At 47.2% G+C, this 12,174-nt stretch overlaps 1 protein-coding gene across 1 annotated transcript; it reads left to right on the forward strand.

The window, feature by feature from the left end:
• The first annotated feature begins 797 nt into the window (after positions 1-797).
• On the forward strand, positions 798-10,964 carry LOC119922496 (olfactory receptor 14A16-like). The gene is made up of 2 exons (XM_038742288.1): positions 798-1,048; positions 10,430-10,964. Exons 1-2 carry the CDS (start codon positions 798-800, stop codon positions 10,962-10,964), a joined length of 786 nt encoding a protein of 261 aa, XP_038598216.1.
• The last annotated feature ends 1,210 nt before the right edge of the window (positions 10,965-12,174 follow it).

Consider the following 12,174-nt stretch of genomic DNA (forward strand, 5'->3'; position numbering starts at 1 on the left):
GGCTTAAAGCCCAGGTCTTCTGACTCCCAGGCCCGTGCTCTAGTCACTAAACCACACTGCTTGGATAACTTAATATTTTCACCTCCACCCATCCCACAGGACCCTATTTCCCCACAAGGAAGAAGTGGTCAACCACACGGCGTTGAGGGAATTCCTGCTCCTGGGATTCTCGGAGGTCCGGGAGCTGCAGCTGGTCCAGGCCGCGCTGTTCCTTCAGGTCTACCTGGCGGCCCTGACAGGGAATCTCCTCATCGACGCTGTCACCGCCCTCGACAGGAGCCTCCACACCCCCATGTACTTCTTCCTCAGGAACCTGTCTGTCCTCGACCTCTGCTACATCTCAGTCATTGTCCCCAAATCCATCCACAGCTCCCTGAATGACCGTATATCCATTTCCTTCCTGGGCTGTGCCACCCAGGTCTTCTTGGTGGTCCTATTTGCCGCTTCAGAGATATTCCTCCTTACGGCGATGTCCTACAACCGCTACACAACCATCTGTCTTCCCCTGCGCTACAACGTCACCATGGACCGAAGGGCCTGTGGGAAGGTGGCCGCCGCCTCATGGCTCGGCGGGGGGCTAAACGGAGTCATCCACACCTCCGTGACTTTCTCCCTCTTCTTCTGTGACACCAACGCCATCAATCAGTTCTTCTGCGACATCCCTTCCCTCATCCGGCTCTCCTGTTCCAGATGCTACATTGACGAGAACGCCGTTGTGGGCCTCAGCGTGTATCTGGGCCTCGCTTTTTCGTCGGCATCGTCGTCTCGTATGCGCACATCTTCGGGGCGTGCTGAGGATGCCGGGCGCAGAGGGCTGGGCCAAAGCTGTCTCCACTGGCCTGTGTCATCTCTTCGTCGTCATCTTGTTTCTCTCTACTTCCTTCTTTAGCCATCTCAAGCCTCCCTCAGACTCCACCTCGACGCTGGACTTGCTGTTGTCCGTGTTCTACGCCGTCGTGCCCCACGCCCTGAACCCCCTCATCTACAGCCTAAGGAACTGGGACATTTATACCGCCCTGGGGAGGGTCCTGAGGTGGAAATTTTTCACGTAGAATGGAATACCTCTAGTCTGTTCAAAAGTGGAAGATCAGCATTGACTCTATCCAACAATCAATCAGCAGCATTTATTGAGTGCTAACTGTATGCAGAACACTTTATTAAGCATAGATCCATTGGAGAACAGAGATTTGTGCGATATGAAGATTTTGCACCTAGATATTCAATTAATCGTATTTATTGAGTGCTTTAATTTTTTTTAATGATATTTGTTAAGCGCTTACTATGTGCCAGGCTCTGCTCTAAGCACTAGGGTAAATTAAGCTCACAGTCCTCATCCCTATTTGACAGATGAGGTAACTGAGGCATAGAGAAGTTAAGTGGCTTGCCCAAAATCTCACAGCACACAAATTGCAGAGCTGGAATTAGAACACTTGTCATATTTACTGAGTGCCAAGCACTGCACCAAAAAACAAAAATACCCTCCTGCTAGATTAGGATAGATAGGGGTAGACAGGGAACAAATGCATCATCTCCATTGTAATTTCATTTCCTAAGGGCTTAGTACAGTGCTCTGCACACAATAAGCACTTAATAAATACCATTGATTGACTGATTCAAGTAGTACAATTTGTGCCTCGATCTTTATTGAGTGCTTTCATTTTTTTAATGATATTTGTTAAGCACTTACTATGTGCCTGGCCTGGAATGCCCTCCCTTCACACATCCGCCAAGCTAGCTCTCTTCCTCCCTTGCTCTCTTCCTCCCTTCAAAGCCCTACTGAGAGCTCACCTCCTCTAGGAAGCCTTCCCAGACTGAGCCCCCTTTTTTCTCTCCTCCTCCCCATCCCCTCACCCTACCTCCTTCCCCTCCCCACAGCACATGTGTATATATATATGTATATATATGTACAGATGTATTACTCTATTTTACTTGTACATATTTACTATTCTATTTATTTTGTTAATGATGTGCATATAGCTTTAATTCTATTTTTTCTGACGATTTTGACACCTGTCTACATGTTTAGTTTTGTTGTCTGTCTCCCCCTTCCAGACTGTGAGCCCGCTGTTGGGTTGGGACCGTCTTATATGTTGCCGACTTGTACTTCCCAAGCGCTTAGTACAGGGCTATGCACACAGTAAACGCTCAATAAATATGATTGAATGAATTAATGCCAGGCTCTGCTCTAAGCACTAGGGTAAATTAAGCTCACAGTCTTAATCCCCATTTGACAGATGAGGTAACTGGTGCATAGAGAAGTTAAGTGGCTTGCCCAAAATCTCACAGCAGACGAATTGCAGAGCCGGAATTAGAACCCTTGTCATATTTACTGAGTGCCAAGCACTGCACTAAAAACAAAATACCCTCCTGCTAGATTAGGATAGATAGGGGTAGACAGGGAACATATGTATTACCTCTGTTGTAATGTCCTCTCCTAAGCACTTAGTACAGTGCTCTGCACACGGTAAGCACTAACAAATACCACCGATTGACTGATTCAAGTAGTACAGTTTGTGCCTCGATCTTGTCTCTCTCACCGCCAACCCCTCGCCCATATTGATTCAATCATATTTATGGGGCGCTTACTGGGTGCAGAGCACTGCATGAGAAGAAGTGTGGCTCAGTGGAAAGAGCCTGGGTCTGGGAATCAGAAGTCATGAGTCCTAATCCCGCCTCTGCCTCTAATCAGTTGTATGACTTTGGGCCAGTCATTTAGCTTCTCTGTGCCTCAGTTCCCTCGTCTGTAAAATGGGGGTGAAGACTATGAACCCCGCATTGGACAAACTGCTTACCTTGTATCTACCCCAGTGCTTAGAACAGAGCTAGGCACATAGTAAGCGCTAAACAAATACCATCATCACATCCTCATCACGGTACTAAACGTGGCTCAGTTGAATGAGCTCGGGTTTGGGAGTCAGAGGTCATGGGTTCTAATCTCGACTCTGCCACATATCATCATCATCATCAATCCTATTTATTGAGCGCTTACTATGTGCAGAGCACTGTACTAAGCGCTTGGGAAGTACAAATTGGCAACATATAGAGACAGTCCCTACCCAACAGTGGGCTCACAGTCTAAAAGGGGGAGACAGAGAACAAAACCAAACATACTAACAAAATAAAATAAATAGAATAGATATGTACAAGTAAAATAAATAAATAAATGGAGTAATAAATATGTACAAACATATATACATATATGCAGGTGCTGTGGGGAAGGGAAGGAGGTAAGATGGGGGGGATGGAGAGGGGGACGAGGGGGAGAGGAAGGAAGGGGCTCAGTCTGGGAAGGCCTCCTGGAGGAGGTGAGCTCTCAGTAGGGCCTTGAATGGAGGAAGACTGCTAGCTTGGCGGATGGGCAGAGGGAGGGCATTCCAGGCCCGGGGGATGACGTGGGCCGGGGGTCGATGGCGGGACAGGCGAGAACGAGGTACGGTGAGGAGATTAGCGGCAGAGGAGTGGAGGGTGCGGGCTGGGCTGTAGAAGGAGAGAAGGGAGGTGAGGTAGGAGGGGGCGAGGTGATGGAGAGCCTTGAAGCTGAGGGTGAGGAGCTTTTGCCTGATGCGTAGGTTTATTGGTAGCCACTGGAGATTTTTGAGGAGGGGAGTAATATGCCCAGATCGTTTCTGGACGAAGATAATCCGGGCAGCAGCATGAAGTATGGATTGAAGTGGAGAGAGACACGAGGATGGGAGATCAGAGAGAAGGCTGATGCAGTAGTCCAGACGGGATAGGATGAGAGCTTGAATGAGCAGGGTAGCGGTATGGATGGAGAGGAAAGGGCGGATCTTGACAATGTTGCGGAGCTGAGACCGGCAGATTTTGGTGACGGCTTGGATGTGAGGGGTGAATGAGAGAGCAGAGTCGAGGATGACACCAAGGTTGCGGGCTTGTGAAACGGGAAGGATGGTAGTGCCGTCAACAGAGATGGGAAAGTCAGGGAGAGGGCAAGGTTTGGGAGGGAAGACAAGGAGTTCAGTCTTCGACATGTTGAGCTTTAGGTGGCGGGCAGACATCCAGATGGAGATGTCCTGAAGGCAGGAGGAGATGCGAGCCTGGAGAGAGGGGGAGAGAGCAGGGGCAGAGATCAGGGGCACAATCTGCTTTGTGACCTTGGGCAAATCACTTAACTTCTCTGATCCTCAGTTACCTAATCTGCAAAATCGGGATTGAAACTGTGAGCCCCACGTAGGACAACCTGATCACCTTGTATCCCCCCGGCACTTAGAGCAGTGCTTTGCACATAGTAAGCACTTAACAAATGCCATCATTATTATTATTACTAAGCCCATATCCTACCTCTGGCCCAGAACACCTTCCCCCTTCATAGCCAGCAGACTATCACCCTCCCCACCTTCAAAGCTTTATTAAAATCCCATCACCTCCAAGAGGCCTTCCCCTACTAAGCCCCGATTTCTCCTGCTCCTTCTCCCTTCTTTGTCATCTACGCGCTTGGATCTGTGACCTTTGGGAATTTGATATTCCTTTACTCTGTGTTGAGAACTGGACTAAAACCCAGCCCATACACTTCACTCCTCTAAGGCCAACCTTCTCACCGTACTTCACTCTCGTCTGTCGTGCCGACAACCTCTCACCCATGTCCTGCTTCTGGCCTGGAATGGCCTCCCTCCTCAAATCCAACAGACAATGACCCTGCTCCCCTTCAAAGCCTTATTGAAGGGGCATTTTCTCCAAGACGCCTTCCCTAAGCCTTCATTTCCTCTTCTCGCTCTCCTTTTTGCCTTGCCCTGATTTGCTCCCTTAATTGACCTGTCCCTCAGCCCCACAGCTCTTATCTGGAATTTATTTATTTATATCAATATCTGTCTCCCCCTCTAGGCTGTAAGTTTGTTATGGGCAGTGAGTGTGCGTGTTATTCTCAGGAGAAGCAGCATGGTGTAGCGGATAGAACACAGGCCTGTGAGTCAGAAGGCCATGGGTTCTAATCCCGGCTCTGCCACTTGTCTGCTGTGTGACCTTGGACAAGTGCCTTATCTTCTCTGTGCCTCACTTACCTCATCTGTAAAATGGGGATTGAGACTGTGAGCCCTATGTCGGATAAGGAATTGTGTCCAACCCAATTTGCTTGTATCTACTACAGTGTCTGGAACATAGTAAGTGCTGAACAAATACCATAATTATTATTATTATTTAACTCTCCCAAGCTCTGCGTACTGTAAGTGCTCAATAAATACGATTGACTGACTGAATGACTAAAATCCTTGGGAGTGTAGAGTTGAAGAAACTGAGGTATGAAGAGGTTAATTAATTTACCCAAGGTTATAGCGGGCAAGAAGCCAAATTAGGTTTCCCAATCCAGAGCGCTTTCCAGTAGACTGCCCCACTGAGACCTTCATTTCCCACCCCATAAGGTACAGAGTCCAGAGGGGATAATGAGAGCTGATAAATTCCCCCTCCTCCACCATACCAAATCTCCTCATGTCTGTGGGGCTCCGGGGACTACCCAAGGTAGTCATCTTAGGCAAGTCACTTCACTTCTCAGAGCCTCAGTTCCCTCATCTTTAAATGGGGATTAAAATGCGACCCTCATGTGAGACATGGACTATGTCCAACCTGATTAGTTTGTATCTACCCCAGCACTTAGTTCAGTGCCGGTCACATAATTAGTTAACTAATTAATGATGGCATTTATTACGCGCTTACTATGTGCAAAGCACTGTTCTAAGCGCTGGGGAAGTTACAAGGTGATCAGGTTGTTCCACGTGGGGCTCACAGTCTTAATCCCCATTTTCCAGATGAGGTAACTGAGGCAAAGAGACGTTAAGTGACTTGTCACACAGCTGACAAGTGGAGGAGCCAGGATTTAAACCCATGACCTCTGACTCCAAAGCTCGGGATCTTTCCACTGAGCCACGCTGCTTCTCTAGTGCTTGACATAGTGAGTGCTTGACATAGTGAGTGCTTGACAAAGATAGTAAAATTAAAAAAGGACAGGACAGTCCCTGTCGCAACTGTTTCATCCTCCTCACGCATCTCGACACTCTGGGGAGTTTGGACTCGGGGGAGATCTGAGAGCTGATGTTATGAGAGCTGATGTTACCCCTTCCCTTCCCCGCTTTCCAATGCCACATAGGTATGAATTCTGGGCTCACCCCGGGGATGCCAACCCCCTTATCCCTGAAGTATTCTGGGTAATAAAGTCCAAAGCTTCCCCCACGTGCCCTGAGGCCCCCAAACAACCAGGCACACCTACAGGTTGTCCTTCTTTGACCAGCCACCTGTTCAAATGGAGGCCGGAGCCTTGCAAAATTTACCCAGCAGATACAGGTGAGCTATGATTACATTTATTATAACTATAATTCTATTTATTCTGACGGTTTGACACCTGTCTACTTGTTGTGTTTTGTTGTCTGTCTCCCCCTTCTAGACTGTGAGCCCGTTGTTGGGTACGGACCATCTCTATCTGTTGCCGACTTGTACTTCCCACTCGCTTAGTCCAGTGCTCTGCACACAGTAAGTGCTCGATAAATACGATTGAATGAATGAATGAAAGGTGAGTCCAGCAAACTGCACCTACCACCTTATCATTGATCATTCGATTGATTTATGGAGATTTAAATGTGTGCAGAGAACTCTAATAAGCGTTTGGGAGAGTACTAACAATACTACTAATAATTATATGTAATATAATATTATTACTAATAAGAGAGTAATAATACTAATTATGGTATTTGTTAAGCACTTACTATGTGCCAGGTACGGTTCTTCAATATAACAGAGTTGGTAGACTTATTTTCTGACACAATGTGGTCTAGAGGGGGAGACAGACATAAACATAAATAAATCAATTCTGGATGTAATTCATGAAATGTAATTTATTATATAGTACAATATAATGCACTATAGTCTAATAAATCTGTGGATATAATACACTTGGATTTGCACCCTTTATTTGCCCCTCCCTCAGCCCCACAGCATATATGTACATAGATGTAATTTGTATGTTTATACCAATGTCTGTCTCCCCCTCTGGACTCTAACTAAGCTCCTTGTGAGTAGGGAATGTGTCCAACTCTTGGTGTACTCTCATCAAGCTCTTAGTACAGTGCTCTGCATACAGTAAACTCTCATGATTGATTGATCGGAAAGTGCATAGGTGCCGACTCAACGGTGCTTAATAATAATGATAATTGTAAGATTCTTTAGGGAAGGGATCATGTCAACTTGTTCTATCGTACTCTACCAAGGGCTGATGACAATTCTCTGCGCACAGTAAGCACTCAAATACCAATAACTGATGTTGTACTCTATTTTATTAATGATGTGTATATAGCTATAATTCTATTTATTCTGTTGGTATTGACACTTTACTTGGTTAGTTGTGGGTTTTTTGTCTGTCTCCTCCTTTTAGACTGTGAGCCCGTTGTTGAGTAGGGACTGTCTGTTTATGTTGCCGATTTGTTCTTCCCAAGCGTTTAGTACAGTGCTCTGCACATAGTAAGCGCTCAATAAATGCGATTGCATGAATGAATGAGTGTTAGGCTATAATAATAATAATAATAATAATAATAATAATGGCATTTATTAAGCGCTTACTATGTGCAAAGTACTGTTCTAAGCACTGAGGAGGTTACAAGGTGATAAGGTTGTCCCACGGGGGGCTCACAGTCTTAATCCCCATTTTACAGATGAGGTAACTGAGGCACAGAGAAGTTAAGTGACTTGCCCAAAGTCACACAGCTGTCAATTGGTGGAGCCGGAATTTGAACCCATGACCTATGACTTCAATTCCGGGCTCTTTCCACTGAGCCACGCTGCTTCTCTATGCTATGCTAATTGCCTATTTACTAGACTGTTTCTCCCAGGCTGTAGACGGACAAGTGTAGAGATCCAGACCCCCCAACTCTGGAGTAATTGTATTCCTCTAGCCTAGGTTTTCAGCACTAGCATTGAAATCTAAAATCTGGGACATGTATCGCGAAACCAGCCCATCCGGTCTGAGACAGCACTCTAGAACATCTGGTGATACACACAACTAAATAGACAGAACTTTTCCTCGTGTGTCCTCATAATACACTTATGTCACATCATGTTATGTAACAGATGTGATCTAGTGGACACACAAAGACAGGGTGGTCAGCTAAGACAGGTCATTCAATCCCAGGCTTGGGAGTTAGAGGACGTGGTTTCTAATACTGGCTCCCCCACTTTTCAGCTATGCGACTATGGGCAAGTCACTTTGCTTCTCTGGGCCTCAGTTCCCTCATTTGTAAACTGGGGATTAAAACTGTGAGTCCCCCGTGGGACAACCTGATTACCTTGTATCTACCTCAGCGCTTTGAACAGTGCTCAGCACGTAGTAAGCGCTTAAACAACACCATTATTATTATTATTATTGAGCGCTTCCTAAGCTTGGGAGAGTACAATACAGCAATGTTGGTAGACACAATCACAGCAATCAGTGGTATTTATTGAGGGCTTGCCATGTGCAGAGAAATCAATCAATCAATCAATCAATCGTATTTATTGAGCGCTTACTGTGTTCAGAGCACTGCACTAAGCGCTTGGGAAGTACAAGTTGGCAACATATAGAGACAGTCCCTACCCAACAATGGGCTCACAGTCTAAAAGACAGAGAACAAAACCAAACATACTAACAAAATAAAATAAATAGAATAAGTGTTTGGGAAAGCACGTTGGTGGACACATTCCCTGCACACGAGAAACTCCAAGTCTAGAACGTGAAGACAGTCATTAAAATAAATTATGTCTATGCATACAACAAGTGCTGTGGAGCTGAAGGTGAGGCGATACAAGTGCATAGGTGACACAGAAGAGGGAGAGAAAGTCAGGAAAAGAGTGCTTACTTGGGGAAGGCCTCCTGGAGGAGTTGTGACTTTATTATGTTTTGAAGGTGGGGAGAGTGGGAGTTCTGGTGTATATGGAGAGGGAGGGAGTTCCAGGCTAGGGGTAGGTCTTGGAAAAGGGGTCGGTGGCGAGATAGACGAGATCGGGGCACAGTGAGTAAGTTAATGCTAGAGGTGTGGAGTGGGAAGGTTGGCCTGTAATAATAATAACAAAAATAATAATCATTCATTCATTCAATCTTATTTATTGAGCACTTACTGTGTGCAGAGCACTGTACAGAGTTTAGGAAGTACAAGTAGGCAATGTATGGAGGTGGTCCCTACCCGGCAACTGGCTCAGAGTCTGGAGAGGGGAGACAGACAACAAAACAAACATGTAGACAGGTGTCAAAACCATCAGAATAAATAGAATTACAGCTATATGCGCATCATTAACAAAATAGAGTAGTGAATATGTACAAGTAAAATAGAGTAATAAATCTGTACAAATATATCCAAGTGCTGTGGGGAAGGGAAGGGGGTAGGTCGGGGGTGGGGTGGGATGGGGAAGAGGAGAGAAAAAAAGGGGTTCGCTCTGGGAAGGCCTCCTGGAGGAGGTGAGCTCTCAGTAGGCCTTTGAAGGAAGGAAGAGAGCTAGTTTGGCGGATGTGAGGAGGGAGGGCATTCCAGGCCAGGGGAAGGACGTGGGCTGGGGGTCTACGGCGGGACAGGCGAGAACGGGATATAGTGAGGTTAGTGGAAGCAGAGGAGCGGAGGGTGTGGGCTGGGCTAGAGAAGGGAGGTGAGATAGGATGGGGCAAGGGGATGGAGAGCCTTTAAGCCGAGAGTGAGGAGTTTTTGCTTCATGCGAAGGTTGACAGGCAACCACTGGAGGTTTTTGAGGAGGGGACTGACATGCCCAGAGTGTTTCTGTACAGTGATAATCCAGGAAGCAGAGTGAGGTGTAGACTGAAGCGGGGAGAGACAGGAGGATGGGAGATCAGAGAGGAGGCATTTGTTTAAGCGCTCATTATGTGCCAAGTACTATTCTAAGCACTGGGGTAGGTACAAGGTAATCGGGTTGTCCCTCGTGGGGCTCACAATCTTAACCCCCATTTTACAGATGAGGTAACTGAGGCCCATTGAAGTTAAGTGACTTGACGAAAGTCACACAGCTGATAGGTGGCAGAACCGGAATTAGAACCCACGACCTCTGACTCCCAAACCCAGATGAGGTAATGTTAGGAATATGTCAAGTACCTCAGAAGGCACTGTTACCTTCTGAAGTAAGAAGGGAAGAATAAATAATATGTTAGTGCCTACCAAGACCTGGATATTACTTGGGAAAGACTCCCACTTTACTTCTCATTTCCCACTGCCCTCTCATTCTTCCGGGGTGAATAAAACCATCTTCCAGAAGGAAATGGCCAATCTCACGGAGGTTTCAGAATTCCTCCTGCTGGGATTCCTGGAGGTCTGGGAGCTGCAGCTGGTCTACGCCGCGCTGTTCCTCCTGGTCTACCTGGCGGCCCTGATGGGGAATCTCCTCATTGTCGCCGTCACCGCCTTCGACTGGCGCCTCCACACCCCCATGTACTTCTTCCCCCGCTCCTGCGCTACAGGGTCATCATGGATGATGGGGTCTGTGGGAAGATGGCGGCTGCCTTGTTGCCTTTTGGCACACTGAGCGCCATGGCGCACACCATCGCCACCTTCTCCGTCCCCGTCTGGAGATCCAACGTCCTCCCCCAGTTCTTCTGTGACATCCCTCAGCACATCAGTCTCGCGTGGCCCGGTGGAAATCTCCAGGAATTTGTGACAAAAACCGTCTCAGTTGGCCTCACCTTCGGTTATTTATTCTCCATCGCCGTCTCATACGTGTACATCTTCCGGGCCGTGCTGAGGATGCCGGACGCCGAGGGCCGGGTCAAATCCTTCTCCACCTGCCTGCCACATCTCGCCGTCGTGAATTTATTCGTGGCAAATGGCGCCTTCGCCTGCCTCAAGCCCGTGTCTGACTCCACCTCGACCCTAGACCTGCTGATGCCCGTGTTCTACAGCAGGGTGCCCCCGGTCCTGAACCCCCTCATCTACAGCCTGCGGAACCGAGACATGAAGCCCGCCCTGGGGAGAAGGATATCGGGGAAATGCCTCTAAAATGGCGGCATGACACCCTTCTAGCCCGAATAAAGCCAGGTCCCCACCCCTTGACACCGGTTCCACGGGAGTCACTGGTGATGAGGGAGTCTCCTGTGGTGGAAAATGGCTGGCCTGGTTACTGAGACCTCAGGATCAATGTCCTCCATGCCCGAACTGATTACACCTGCCATCTACAGACAGTGGTGGGTGTGGAGATTGGCTATTTGATGGTAGTATTTGTAAAATGCTTATTACCAATCAATCAGTCATATTTATTGAGCATGTACTGTGTACAGAGCACTGTACTAAGCGCTTGGGAGAGTACACTATAAACATGAACAGACATTCCCTGCCCACAAGTATACCGTCTAGAGGGGGAGGCAGACATTACTGAAAATAAACAAATTACAGATACGAACATAAGTGCAGGGGGGTGAGAGCGGGGTGAATAAAGGGTGCAAATCCAAGTGCAAGGGAAATGTAGAAAGGAGTAGAAGAAGAGGATATGGAGGCTTAATCGGAGAAGGGATCCTGAGGAGAGATGCTCTTAATAAACCTCTAAAGGTGGAGAAAGTGACAGCTAAAGGGAGGGTCTTATAACTAGTCAGTTTGTCAGAGTCTCGTTCGTTATCGGAATTTCTCTACATTATAAATTCACTGTGCTTAAGCACACATGGACTGTGTGCAGAGCGCTGTTCTAAGTGCCTGGGAGGGTCCAGCACAACAGGGTGGGTAGACACAGTGACATCCCTCAAGAAGCTTCCAGTGTAGTGTGAGAAATAGATATTAAAATGAATTACAGATAGGGTAAGCATCCGAGCATGAGAATATGTCCATGTGTGAGAAGCAACTACAAAGTAGCGTGGCCTAAGGGAAAGACCGCAGGCCTGGAAGCCAGAGGATGTGGGTTCTAATTCCGGCTCCACCCCTTATTTGCTATGTAACCTTAAGCAAATCACTTCACTTCTCTCTGCCTCCGTTATCTCATCTGTAACATAGGGATTAAGACTAGGACTTCCATGTGGAACATGGACTGTGTCCATCCCGACTAGCTTGTATCCTTCGCAGCACTTAGTTTAGTGCCTGGCACATAGTGACCTCTGAACAAATACCACCAAAAAACTGGTAGGTGGTGGAGCTGGGATTAGAACACAGGTCCTCTGTGTCCCATGCCCGAGCGCTTTCCACTTAGGTTATGCTGCTTCCCAATCACAGACCAATGGAAGAT

The sequence above is a fragment of the Tachyglossus aculeatus genome, unplaced genomic scaffold, assembly GCF_015852505.1.
Source record: "Tachyglossus aculeatus isolate mTacAcu1 unplaced genomic scaffold, mTacAcu1.pri scaffold_105_arrow_ctg1, whole genome shotgun sequence".
Taxonomy (NCBI): Eukaryota; Metazoa; Chordata; class Mammalia; order Monotremata; family Tachyglossidae; genus Tachyglossus; species Tachyglossus aculeatus.